At 29.5% G+C, this 14,842-nt stretch overlaps 1 protein-coding gene across 2 annotated transcripts in view; it reads left to right on the forward strand.

Moving 5' to 3' along the window:
- Vps51 (vacuolar protein sorting 51) overlaps nucleotides 1-14,842 on the forward strand; it is an 86,102-nt gene that overhangs the window by 55,039 nt on the left and 16,221 nt on the right. For both annotated transcript variants that reach the window (XM_075376232.1, XM_075376241.1), the window contains 2 exons: nucleotides 6,384-6,611; nucleotides 11,387-11,542. In XM_075376232.1, the coding sequence (XP_075232347.1) occupies nucleotides 6,384-6,611; nucleotides 11,387-11,542 (384 nt within the window). The remainder of the gene's footprint in view (nucleotides 1-6,383; nucleotides 6,612-11,386; nucleotides 11,543-14,842) is intronic.

The raw sequence follows: 14,842 nt of genomic DNA on the forward strand, positions 1-14,842 counted from the left end.
AAAAAGCCATTTACCATGTATACACCAAACTTTGGGATCTGGTTTTACATGAAGCATACCGACATGGTTTAAAAATATTTTAAAACTCCTAACCACCTTATATCTCTGATTTACTCAGTAGAAAAATTGAAATGCTGTGATATTCAACATTTTCTTTTACAAACTGCATTCTACCTTCAGAAAAAATTTAAATACCATATAGAAGAAGGAGAGGTTCAGATCTCTTTATCTGCCATGGCCTCCAGTCCCTCCCCAGCCACTAAATTAATAAAAATTGAAGTTTTGCAATATTCAAACTTATTTTTTTGAAAATGTGTTTTTCTGTTAAAAGAAGTTAAATATCATACCAAGAGAAGAGCTTTCTTGTCCCCCGAAAGGGCTAATGTTTCCTTACCCTTCAATTAACTAAACTTGAAGAAAAATGCTATTCAAATGTATATATTTTTTAAATGTGTTGTACCATAAGCAAATAATTATAAAATGTTCTTTGAGCTTTCACTTCTTTGTCCTCCCATGGCCATCTATGCCATGGTTATCTAGCCCACCTAAATTAATGATAATTACAGTATTGTGATATTGAAACCTTTCTTTTTCAAAATATGTTTTACCTTATACAAAATTAAAAATCATGTCAGAGAAGAAGGGTTTATAACAAGAATATAAATATAGGTATTTAATTATATTCAAATCATTTTTTTAAAAATGCATTCCAAACATAATAATCTGTTTAGAATCTTGGTGTAAAACAACTGGATTCATGTTTTCTCTGGAAAAAACAAAATGCATATGCTTTTCACGTTTGAGAAAACATATTGACCCTCAATTGGTTTTACTTTGTGAACCAGTTGAACTATGCATGCGGGTTAGATTTTTGGGAGTGCGATTTGACCAACAATTAACGTGGTTAACATATCTAAAGTAGCTTAAAGTAAAATGTTTAAAAGTGCTAGACTTGCTGAGAGTTCTGTCTAATACTTGTTGGGGAGCTGATCGAGTATCCATGTTGTGCTGTTAACGAGCTCTGGTCTGTTCTTACTTAGACTGTGGCTTATTCATCCGCACAAGCTACTGCTCACAGATGAATAAGATGCTCGATGCTGTCCATCATTCATATATCTGTCTTGCTTTGGGTGAGTTCACTCTAGCCGTATAGTAAGTCTACTAGTGGGCAGTGATGAGGCGTTTCTTTGGAATAGACGAAATCAAATGATCTACTACTATATAGTTCTAATTAAAGCACAATCAAATAATCCTACCTTTGATAGAGTGTTCTCTAACCAGCCAGCATATTAATCGATATGAGGAATGGCCAAGATCTGCTGTTATGCTAGCCATCAGAGCTCATCACCTTTTCTTATCTCTAAAACACCCCCCCCCCCCTCCTTGGTGGCCATGTCTCATGAATTATTGCTTTATTCTTGGTAGATATCAAAAAAGGACACGAATCTGGTTATCTTATGAGAAATTTTTTTAATATAGTAAAGAGCATAAATCCAGATGCTATAGTTTATACAAGTGGCTCTAGTCACAATAATTCTGTTAGTAGTGCTTTTGTGGTTGGCAATAGAATATACATGGTTGGCCCTCCCAGCATCACCAGTGATTTCATTATGGAGCTGTATGGTATTAAATACCAACCACCAAGGCCTTAAATATACTTAGCCCAATATTCTGACACATACTTGTCTGTTCAGATTTCATGAGTGCTTTGCAGGCGGTTAGTGACATGTACTCCAGACACCCTGTTGTCTGTGAGATTCACTCGTATCATTCTGAGATGATACAGCATAACACCAGCCATGTTGGAATTTCAGGCAATGAGCGCACTGATCATGCGGCAAAAGAGGCTTGTTTACAGCCTCCTTTCACTAACCGCATTGTTTCTGATGACCTTGTCTGTTTTCTTAAGAGAGTGGGCTGTGATGAGTGGCAAAGTGAATAGAATGCTACCATCAACAATAAACTTCATCCAGTTAAGAACACTGTGTCACCATGGAGCTCCTCATGTGGAAATAACTGTCCTGAGAGGAGGTTATTATTTGCCGTTTGCAAATAGGGCACATTAAATTTACTCATGGACATTCATGAATCAGACCAATCCAGCTGTCTGTGCTTACTACAATTGTCAAATAATGATACACCACATCCTTGTGGACTGTGTCTGTTATGCGGCATTGGACAAAGTTTGCGCAAAGTAGGGGCTAACATCTGAAATATCCTAAGCATCAATATATTGATGATATTGAATGTCTTATGATTTCGTAAGACTGTACATCTGAACTGAAAAAATTATTTTTCATATCCTTTTTTTTATTTGTGTCATTTGGCGTATGCCAGATGATAATTTTGTTCTTTTAAGTCACATTTTTAATTTTATATTTCATTGTGGTTTTATTTTGCTTTTCACATATGTCATAGTCATTGTCCATCTATGCTGTGTTTTTATATTAGTGTTGTTTAGATTTTAAGTTAATTTTTACTATATACTTGTTTTTTTTATAAATATCATGTTCGAGCACTGATGACAACACTTTGTTGTACATGCAGGAAAAAAAATGTACGTTAAATGAAAGAGAAACACTCCAAATCTATGTTTTCGAAAGCTAATGCATGTGTGTTATGTTTCCAGTACCTGCAAAGATCATGTGGATGTTAGTCATTATGTTTACGGTGCAGAGTAAATTTCAATGTGTGTTGTGGCTTGCTATGTTTGAGTCAGTTACATGTGTTAGGTATGAATACCGTAGTGTGTACAATGAAGACCCCCCCCACGTGAAAATAACATTTGGCAATGGGACAAACAACTCAAAGAAACAGGCAGCCTATAGAAGCAATTATGTGCAGGTGGCCATCAGTGTCTGATGAAACGATTAAAGCTGTGCAAACAAGTTTCTTCCTTAGCCCGAAGAATTCCGAGTGGAAGTTTCTTGTTAGTTATTCCTAAATCAGCTGTTCACAATGTGCTAAAAAGATGGTTATGTTTCACTGCATACAAAATTAAAGTGTTACAAGTTTATCCTCAGGACAAAGTGAAACGATTTGATTTTGCTGTAGAAATTTTGGGTAGGTTAGAGCAGGATGATGATTTTTTTTAAACAAATTCATTTTCAGTGATGAAGCAACCTTTTCCTGTTTCTGGATGAGTACATCGGCATAATGTTTGTATGTGGGGTACTGAATCTCCACATACATACATACCAATATGCGTGACAGTGAAAACATGAATGTGTGGTATACTTTTGAGATAGATTTATTGGTCCCCACTTTTTTGCTGAAAAAATAATAACAGGAAATATCTTCCTGGATATTTTAGAAGGGTATGCAGCACCCCAAATACTGGAGAATTACATTTTCCAGATAGACAAAGTTGCTCCATATTTTGCCACAATCATGTAGGATTTTCTTAATGAAACATTTCCTCAATGACGGGTCAGTCGAGAAGAGTGGATTGCCAGGTCCCCACGGTATCCAGACTTAACTCCATGGATTTCTGTTTTTAGAATTATGTAAAAACACAATTGTATTCCATTCAAGTTCGAAATCTAGACCATTTAAAAGAAAGAATCAAATTACTGAAGCTGTTTCTTCTATCACACCGGGTATTCTCTGCCATGTATGGCAAGAGACTGAATATTGTCTAGATGTCTGCAGGACAACTAAAGGAGCATACAGTAGAAATTTTCAGTAGAAATCTACTGAAAAGAAACTTTGAGTGTTTTTCTTTCATTTAAGTATAGTTCTTTTCTCTACTATATTTTGTCCTGAAGCTATAACCATTTATAACCCCACTTTTATTTTATGGACACACTATATATATAATGTGTTTGTAAAATATTTGTGGAGGTTTGAAACAGTCATTTTCGCTTTCTCATATTTATACTTTTGAAAAGGCTTCTCTTTTTGTATATATTACAAATATTAAAAAAAAAAAAAAAATTATACACCTGTAAGAAAAACAAACAAATTATGTGAAAAATTCATAAAACAAGAAATTAAAGAAGCCTATAAAGATAAGGTTTGTTATTAATAATAAATTATATATACATTTAATAGAAGTACTTAAGAATTTGAATTTACAGTTTACATGAATATAGGAGATTTAATTGTTAATGAAAAATATAAACACAAAGAAAAATTAAATAAAACTTCAGAATAAATGAATTGAGAAATTATAAGAACAGAATTTATATCATAAGAATTTTAACAAATCTAATTCTCATTACAGTAATTATAGTAATTATCAAAAAGAATCAAATAACATTTTTAAAAATATTACTAAAATATTTTTTGATAATAAAGAAAAATTAATAATTATAAATGCTTTCAAATTTAATTTAAATGATGATAATAGGTATAATATATTCGAGAACATTACAATAGACACTGATTGTAACATTGATGAAATGGATAATTTTGATAAGAATCAATTAAGAAATATAAGTTATTCATAATATGAAAAAAAAAACAAAATATAAATAATAAACAAATGACTACAAAATATGAGGTTATCGAACTAAAAACTAAACTTCATGATAATGATCTAATATTATTGCAATCAGACAAAACAGATAAACACACCAGTTATTATGCACTAAGACAAATATAAATAACTTATGAATAATTATTACATTGAAGGAAATAATTTTTAAAAGGTTTTTAAATAATTTTTAAAAAACTGCTAACAAATATCCAAGAATTGTAAAAGATTAAATATAAATTGATATTTAATTATGATAAATTAAATTTTTATTGAAGATTATATCCCTATGTACTATTACGCCTAAAACTCACTGGCTACAAAAATTGCATAAAATAAATAATCCTGTTAAGACCTTTTATAAGTTTTAAAACAGCACCTGCATATTTCATAACTAAAATACTTATAATAAAAATGAATCTTATTCATAAACATAATGTAAAAAAATGGTTATGTAGTCATAAATAAATTAAATTCTATTAAAGTTAATTATAACTCAAAAATGGTAAGTTTTGAAATCACTAACATGTACCCTAATGTACCTGTTGACAAGACAATAGAAATAATAAAAGATAGGTTAATTGAAACCCCAGAATACTCATTATTATAAGAAATGTGTGTCTTCAAAATAACTTTAAATATGAGAATAATTGTTATTTACATACCAATAGCTTACCAATGGGATCACCTATATCTGCTATTAATATTTATACGAGTATTTTAAAATAATATAGTTCATGGCATTTTAAATACACACCAATTATTGTGGATAAAACATGTAGATGGTTTTTAGTCTTTTATAATCCAACTATAAAGAGCTACCCATTATACAAAAATCAGTAAAAATAAATTCAAAAAAGAAATATATAAAGTAAAACAAATAGCAATAGTTGATGGTTTTGATAATGAAATTTAAGAAAAAATTTATAAAAAGAAGAATAAAAAAAACCAAGATAATTATACTAAAATATAACATTAAAAAAATAACTCAAAGAATTATAATAGTTTGTAACAAAAATACGATTATTTAAATAAAATAATGAAATCAATTATTGATGAATATGGTAAAAATAAATGTGAAATAGCATAAAAACCAAATAATCATATTATAAATTATTTAAAAAATAACAATAATAAAAATAATAGAGAGGAATTAAATGGAATATACAAAATTAAGTGCAATAATATTTTTACTGGTAAAACCAGTAGATCATTTTAAAAACTTTGCAGAACACTGCACATCATACAAAAACAAAAAAGAGGTATATCTAATGAAGTTGACCATTTGTTAGAATACAGCATAGTATATTGATTGTAAAAATAATTTAGAGATTCTAGAAGTATATAATAATGATAAAAAAATGAATTGCTCAAAAAATATTACATTTATAAATATAAAATGATGAACCACTTGACCACATTCAAAGATGATTTAATAAAAACATAATAAAATTACAATCTAATAGTTTACAATAATGACAATAAAACAAAGGAAAGCACTATGTCTTAAAGATTACATCATTCCAGTATTGGGCGTAATGCTATTCTAAAATAATACTATTCAAAATTTTTAAAACAGACACCAGTCTAAAATAAACGATTTTTTAAAGATTTATATACAGAGTAACTATAGAATTCAATACCAGTGAAGATGTGGGATCCCATGAAAATTGATTCTTGAAAATTAATGTGGTTAATTTTACTTACCTAATTACTGAGTTTTGGTAGTTTATATTTCATTTAATATTGTGTGTGTGCATGCATGTGTGTGTGTGTGTTTAACTGTTGTTTTTGTATATTTAATTTTTGTTTATTTATGGCTTCTTTCTTATTTGGGTGTGTATTGTACCAGATTTTTATTTTTATTTTTTTTGTATTTAAAAAAGATACATATTTTTTATTGAAGGTATTTCTCCAACCAGAACTTGCTTTCGTTTCAAAACCTAGATTCTTAGAAGCTATTTGCTTGGACTCAATTAGAGAAGGATTGGTAGTTGGTTTTATACATCATTTAACTGCTACTGCAAGATCATTTGCCACACAAAATCAGAATTCACCATGCCCTACTCTGGCTCTACTTCTGATATTGTCTAAAATGTGTCTTGAATTTGAAGCAAACAGTGTCCATTATTTAGTAAGTTTACATTGTCTGTTATTCTTGTTGTTTATATTACTTTACTTAAATTTTGATTATGTTATATGTTCTTATATTAAGTGAATGAAATGACTTGTGTCCTTGTTAAGCCATCTGTGATATTATAGTTAATGGGATTAACAGAAAGAAATTCCAGTGTGTTGTAATATCTTGTCAGCACTATGAAGATTTTCATCTGTGTATTTTTCCACTTGCAGTTTGGCTATTGAAAGAAAATACTTAACAAGCTAATGTAATTGTGTAAAAAATTTTATAAATTACTGTATTCTAAAAATAATGCAAAATTAAAACAAAATTAATGTATACTGTCTCTCTTCTGCATTATTATATTAAAAATTGATTTTAACAAGAAATATGTTATTTAAATTTCTTGAAAATGTAAAAAACTTTTTTGCAGTCTTTTTTTACAAGAAATTCTCAAGCTTTTATAAACTTGATAAAACACTTGTACCATGGCATACACATGTAACTAAAAAACATGTATAAATTTTATCTTCTATGCCATCAGATTTCAGGTCATCATTTTGGCCATTCAGCATTATTATCCTTTTTAAAAGAAGTTAGCCTCTAGTTATTGTATGAAATGATTTTTTTCACTACAGTATACAGTTTTACTCCAGAAATTAAATAATTAAAACTCCATTTGAAAGTTTATACATCTAACTGTAAAGAAAAGTAAAAATTAATATAATTAGAAATGTTAAAATTTTTTCTGTCTTGACAAGTCTGTTGTATCAATGATAGACATTTGTTACGGTGCAATGAGCAGGATGAGTACATGCGCACATATTTGGTGACAAAATATTTATCAGTATATATCCTAGTCGCAGAATTAGCTGATAAATATGAGGGACGGCTGAAATGTCATGCACACTGGAACGTAATTGAACAAAATGTAGTACAAAGCAACAGGTGCTGCTATCTTGAGCTTTTATAACCCTACTACCACCATCATTCCAAAACTTGCTGATCAACACCTCATTTTCTGTGTGTCATTATTGTTATGTAATCGATTATGCCTGCTGCATCAACATCTTTTAAACAAAGTGTAATGATTGAAATTTTAATAGTGGAAAAAGTGATCACTAGTGATATTATTGTTGAAAAGCCATTTATAATGGTGAATCTTGATCAAAGTAATGTGAGTAGGTGGGAAATAAAAGTTTGTGCATCAGAAGCTGGCAAAGCAAATATTGAGGATGAACCTCTCAGTAATCATCTATTGACAGCATAAGGACTGTGACTTATGACTGGTGAGAAGTATCAAAAAGGGGCAGATGAATTGATTCAAAATGATTATTACATCACTATCTAGACATATTGAAAGGATGAGTAGGACACGTTATTCTACAACTGGGCTGTAAAGCATAAAAGCTGTTCACAGTGGTTGTTATAAACTCTCAAAAAACAACAAACAACAACAAATGGAATGTTGTGCCCTTCTGAAACATTATCGTGGTGAGGGAAGTGACTTCCTTTTCAATATTGTGACAGGAGATGAAACTTGGGTGCATTATTATGACCCAGAAGAAAAGAGACCGAGAATGGAATATTAGTACTCTGATATGCCACAATAAAAACAATCCATAACGCAACCCTTAAAAATATTCTCTTGACAGTTTTCTGGGATTCCAAAAATGTGTAGATGACTATCTACACAAATCTGGGATGACTGTGAATTTATTTGTTCCATAGAGAAGTTTTTAGTAGCTTAGAAAAGTATATGTGACATATTCAACAATCCATAAAGCTGATAATTTTGTAATGCAATAATGCTAGGCAACATAACACGTGCAACCAGTGCTGCACTTGTGAAGTTGAAATTTGAACTTATTCCACATTCCATAGTTGATTACTTATTTCCATATTTGACTACATATGATTTTCACTTCTTTTCGGAATTAAATGGGGTAGTAAGGGTATTCATTTCACAGCAGATGAAGAACTGAATGACGCAGTGAGGTCATGTATCATGGAGGACTGGCAGCATTCTAAATTGATGGATTGAGAAAACTGATTTACTGTTGGGAGAAATTTGAAGCTGTAATTGATGACTGAAATGAGTGTATGTGGAAAAATAAATGTAAATTTTTGTAGCAGGTAAAATGTACTTTTATGCATTATTTGTATTATTTGACTATTTTTTTTCATTTGCGAATTATGAATAATTGTAGATTATATTTCTATAAATAAATTGCAATATATTGTCGTGTGTTTATGGTTTGAGTAGGATATTGAGAGATAGGTCACATAAAATTTTTTTTATAAAAACAATTTATTACTCTTAAATAACTTATACAAAATAGCAGTTCAAATTTAATTCAAAATTAGTTTTATAACAATTTAATTATAAATACCAAAACACAATTATGATTTATTATACACTTTATAATTAATAGATTATAATATTGAATTAACAATAAGATAACAATCAAAGAATCTTCAAGTCATACAATTCACTTTATTCAAGTATATTCACAATTACTATTTACAAAAGAACTGCTCTTCATTTTATAAATGAATAGAATAATAACACTTTTACTCCTGTTTATCAAATAACTTACCGAACAGCTTCTTGTCTTCAATAGAATACTCATAATGCACTCTTCACTCATTTGTTATCACACTTATTCTAAATGCTCCTGCACACTGTGATCGCTTTTATTTCACACTAAACCGAATTTTAAAACTTTCACTTCACTGGTCCTCAACAGCATTTATATCTCCTGACCTGCAGTACCAGCACCCGACCCGCCCTTTTGATCGTTCAAATGTAATAATTTCCATCGTCCTCACCTTCTATATTTTTATGTGTCCTTTTCTAGAAAGAATCTCTTTGTCATCTCTTCTAGTTTCTTTATTTTCTTTCTCTTTCTTCCTTCTGGAAGTTTCTATACCCATACAATTATTTAGGTAATTAATATATATAAATCATATGTTAATTTCTGATGAAGTATGTTAATATTTCCAAGCCCAACATTGTGCTTTGATTGGTAATGCAATATGTAATTATGTAATGAACTGAATGTTGTATTTATCTATAAAAGTGCTTCAACAATAAGAAGAATAAGACAGGTTTTTGTTATCAGTAGTAATCTGTTTATTCATGTACTAACTATATTTCACTGACCAATTAAAAAATTGTAGGATTTTTTTTAATATTTGTAACTTGATAATCGATTTATTTATTATTTATAACTTGAACTATTAAATATTTAAACCTTATAGAAATATTTATTACAGTTTGCACCAAGTGATTTTCCCAGTGTAAATATTTTGAACGGAATGCATTTTGTCACTGAGGTGTGGGATAGTCACCTCCAAAGTTACAAAAAACTGTTTGTTTTACTAAATCTGGGGTACAGTGGCCAAAAGAAAAAAAATATGAACCGGCAACTGACAGTGCTGATGATGAAAACAAAGTTGAAGAGGATGCCAATTTATGATAGTTTCTGGAGTATGCATCAGTTGATGATTATCTGCAAGGAGAAAAATGATACAAAAAGTGAGAAATGAAGAAAATGATGATTGAAGAAGAAAATGAGCCTGTGCAACTACTGGCGACAGCTGCTATGTTAGAAGCGCTTAGTGAGGTTAGGTGTTATGTGTTTAGTTTTCCCAACTTACCAGATGATTCTGTATATAAAATAAATCTTTTAGAAACAATAAATTTTAAATTCGCATTTTAAAACTGCAAGGCAAAGCAAAATTGATCACTATTTTAAAAATAATGCAACATTCTGATCTTTATACACTTATTCAGTGATTTGTGTTTTTTTAATTAAATGTGTGATGTTCAGAAAAAAGGTATGTACATATCCTTATGTGTATTTACTGTCATTAATATTTTCTCACATAACGCTGTATTTTAACATATTAACACTCTACTGCCCTCAATAACGCTTCTCCTAAGAAGCGTTATCTTAAAATTGTCTTAGCCTCTTCTCGGCTAAGATGGTTTTCCGCCTAAGAAACTAATTTGCATTAGACTCATGAAAATCATATTAAGTAGAATGTAAAATATATAGCATAATACTTGTGTGTGTTATATTATTTTATTACATTAACTTGTTTTTTGATTTTAGTTCATATGAATATTATTTATTACTTCAAATTGGTTTTTTAAAATGTTATACTGATTATTTGATAAAAATAAAATATTAAAGACATGATTATTCAAAAAAAGAATTATCCTAAGCATGGTCCCTTTGTTGCTATCTTATTTACTGTGTAGTATTAGTCGTAAAGTGGATTTAATTAAATTAAGCATGCATTCTTGTATTCAAAAATAGAAGACTTAAAATTATAATACTTAATATTAAAGCCAATAAATATTATGCCAAAAATTATGTGAATACATATGTACATATGTTTTTTTAAAATTATTTTGCGTTATGCATTGCAAAAACAGCTTTCATTCAGTAGCCACATATGGCTGTGTAATATGTGTGTTATATGTAGCAAATAAAATAAATGAATAAATAAAAATGATTTTTTTTGCGTTTTTTCTTTTGCTTTAATAAGTAAGATGTGATTGATGAATGATCGAAGACATAATGCTCTCGTACATGCTGGGAATGGAAACTCAAGACGTTCTGAACTGGAAACCCAGTTCAGAAGCTACCATGTTAACTATACTATAACTGGTCATCCTGACTAACTTACCTATTTATTCAGCCATGTGTTGAACAAATTGATGTGATAGAAAAAATGTATTGTTGCATTAATATTCAGTCTTTTCTTGTTGACTTTAGTTAAAGCTGACTGATGAGTGGTTCAATATTGAAGAGCATTTTTCAAACTCAAAAAGTTTATTAACAACAGAGTCTGAGATATGTGCAGGTTTGAGACTTGCTGCTCAGGATTTAGTCAATCATTATGTTAGAATGCAAGGATTAGCTATATCTCAGGTACGTTAAAATTGATGTATCTGTTGAATGTGTAGTGGTTGTAATGTATAATGGTGTAATGAATGTATAATTTAAAAAATGTGTAATAAAAAATGTGTTTAAAAAATGTAATAATTTAATAAATGTGTAATTTATGTATTTAGGAATATTTCTTTTGTTTCCTTGTTTTTTCATCTAAATTTCTCTTTGAACTTCTGATTTCTAAACTAAAGTTCAAAGAAAAAACAGAAATTTATGTTTGTCCTAGTTTTTATGTATTTATTCAAGGTATCAAATTACTGTAGGAATTAACGTTAGCTACATGATAATTTAGAAAATTTTGTGAACTGTAATTATAAAAAGTATTACACGTAAAGGAAATTTAATTAATTATTAACAATAAATATGAATTTTGAAAACTACAAAACTTTGAAATGACTAACCAAACCAAATTTAATAAATTTAATTCTTTCAAAATCATCTAACACAAAGACGTCAGCAATAATAAAATGTTATTGCTGGCAGTTTGTGACTGTGGTAGATTCGTATTTAGAAAGTGATCGAAAATGTGTCCATTTATTATTGTGTTTTGATTTTAATGATGTTTGAATGTAGTAAGATAGTGCATTCTTTATATGGTTATTGATGTTAATGGATTAGTTTCCGTAAGATGATTGTAAAATATTGACTGTATCTTTCTATAAAAGACTAAGTTTTATTATATATTTATTTGAAAGTCCATCCTGTTTTATTGATGCAGATCATTTTGTAGTTAGAGCAGTTAAGTTTATTTATTCCATTGGCATTGTGTTTGGTGACTGTGTTCTAATGATTTGTTTGTTGTTCAGGAGACTATATTGCAAACAAGTATTTTTAAATGTAGAAGCTACTTTCTCTGAGTCTTATGTGTTGTACTAAGATTACTGTTAGTTTGCTGGAAATAGGGATCCCATCCCATAAAAAGACTACCAGGTTGTGTAATATTTACTTTGGATTATAAAGTATTTTTATTTTGTAATAATGTTTAGCATTTTGTTGTTTCTGAGCTTTGTTTTTTCCTTTGCTACATTTCAGTTTGCTTTTTAACATTCAGTAACAATACTAAATTATTTAATTTTGCTTTTTATATATTATTAATACAGTATCAGATTCAATGTATTCTTGATTTATTATTTTGAAAAGGGTTTGTTGAAAACTAACCTAGAAAAAAAAAATAATTTGTGTACACTTATATTTGAAAATATTGATAACAGTGTAATATACTTATAGTTAAAATAAAATCATTAATCATATATATTTTATTTTGTTCTTTCCATGATGAAAGTTGAGTCCTACTCTGGTGCTCATTTAACTGAAGATGTAAATTATTGAATGCATGTACAAAATATATGAGTATCAGTATTAAATGGTGCCAAATGTGAAGCTGGATAAAGAAATATATGAATTGAATGAGTTTTTGTAACATTTATTAATGAATATAATATCATAATACTAATATATATTTTTACTGTATGTTCCTAGGGATTGCTATTTTTTTAATTAAAACAACTTGCAGTAATCGATAATTGTATGAAATATCTAAATAACAATCTTAGGAATAAAGACATCTCAATGTGGTCATATGTTAAACTGCTCAGTGATAGTTAATTTAGTTATATAGGAAAAAATTATAAAGGAAACCAAATATTAGAATAAATAAAGAAAACAAATGTAGATTTAAGTGTATCATTGTTTTGGTAAAGAAATTAACAAGAATAAAGAATTGAATGAAACTAATCAAATCTAAAAAGATAAAACGTTTGTAATTTTGGGCAAGTATCACAAGCCTGTGGTGGTTGAGGTTTTTAGTTTTTGATAATTGATTCTTATGTATTATTTAGCGCTGAATCAGAAAATAACCTTCATTTGTTTCCATCAAATCAGGATTTTTCACAAATTTCAATTTCAAAATTTGTAAAAAGTTAAAAATTGCAAAACTGTAATACAGTAAAAAAGATATAAAACGGTTTTTATTTTTATTATAAATTAATATAACATATTCATTTTTTTGGGTTATACTAGGCATTCTTATAGCTAAACAGTTGATTAATCTGAAGAGAAGAGCAAAAGGTGTTCATTGACATCTTAATTTCTAATGAAAATTACTACAAAATAAGCCTAATTTTTATTATAGTGCTTTTATAGTGTTTCTATTATAGTGTTTTAAATTAATTTAATTTATTTTTAAGAGGTATGTCATGTCTTTGGAAATCAGTCACCCACTTCACTCACCCGTAATGACAAAGTATGTAAAATACTTAGAATTTTATTCCATGTGTTGAAGTTTCTTTGGACGGCTTATACTCTGCTTCGTGCGTCTCCTTCTATGTTCCCTCTAAGGTTTGGCTGTAAAATCCAGCAACAGTCTGCCATCATTGTAGTAGTCCATTTTCCTTGATACCTCCTTTACATTTCTTTCATGTCCTGATGAAATCTCTCATCCATCTCTCTGCTAACGGCACCCAGATTTTCAGGAAAGTAGTCCACATGTGAATTTAAAAAGTAAACCTTCAAGCTCTTGGAACAGCCTAAATTTTTGTACTTCTGCAGAATGTTCTCAGTGATTGATTTAAGTTCAGATATCCTTCTTATTGCCCAGAAACTTAGTTACTACATCTTTAAAGGCTTCCCAGGATTCTTTTCTAGAACTTCCATTAGTTTCTCAACATTACAATCTTTGAGAAATTTTCTAATGTCAGGACCAGTAAAAACACCCTCTTTTAGTTTGGCAGTTGATAAGACTGGAAATTTGTCACAGGTATATTTAAAACATTTACCTCATTTTGGTAAGGCTTTGGCCAATTGCTTCATCAAGCCTAACTTGATATGCAGAGGTGGAAGGAGAAATTTATTTAGTTCTATGTGAGCACATTTTTTGGTTCCAGGTTCCAATGAAGAGCTTTTTGGCCAGTCTTTCCTTATGCAATGATTTTCTCTGTCTGCTATCCCATTCACACAAAAAACAAGAAAACTTTTTGTATCCTCCTTGCTGCCTTAGGAGCATCAATATTATTTTGAGATACACCGCACATAATCTACTTATGATTGTCGTATTTAATTTTATTGAGAATGAATTCCAAACTATGGTAACCCTCTTTTAAATGGACAGAATGTCCAATGGGTATTGACGAATATGTATTCCCATTGTGAAGAAAGACAACTGCGAGGCTTCTTTAGGATGAATCTATGAACAGTATCCAATAAATACTTTCGTGCGGAATGTTAAATCAAGGCGAAAGCCCACGTGGTTCAGTGAAGACTAATTCTCCTTCTTTGTACCTG

The sequence above is a fragment of the Lycorma delicatula genome, chromosome 1, assembly GCF_047948215.1.
Source record: "Lycorma delicatula isolate Av1 chromosome 1, ASM4794821v1, whole genome shotgun sequence".
Lineage (NCBI taxonomy): Eukaryota > Metazoa > Arthropoda > Insecta > Hemiptera > Fulgoridae > Lycorma > Lycorma delicatula.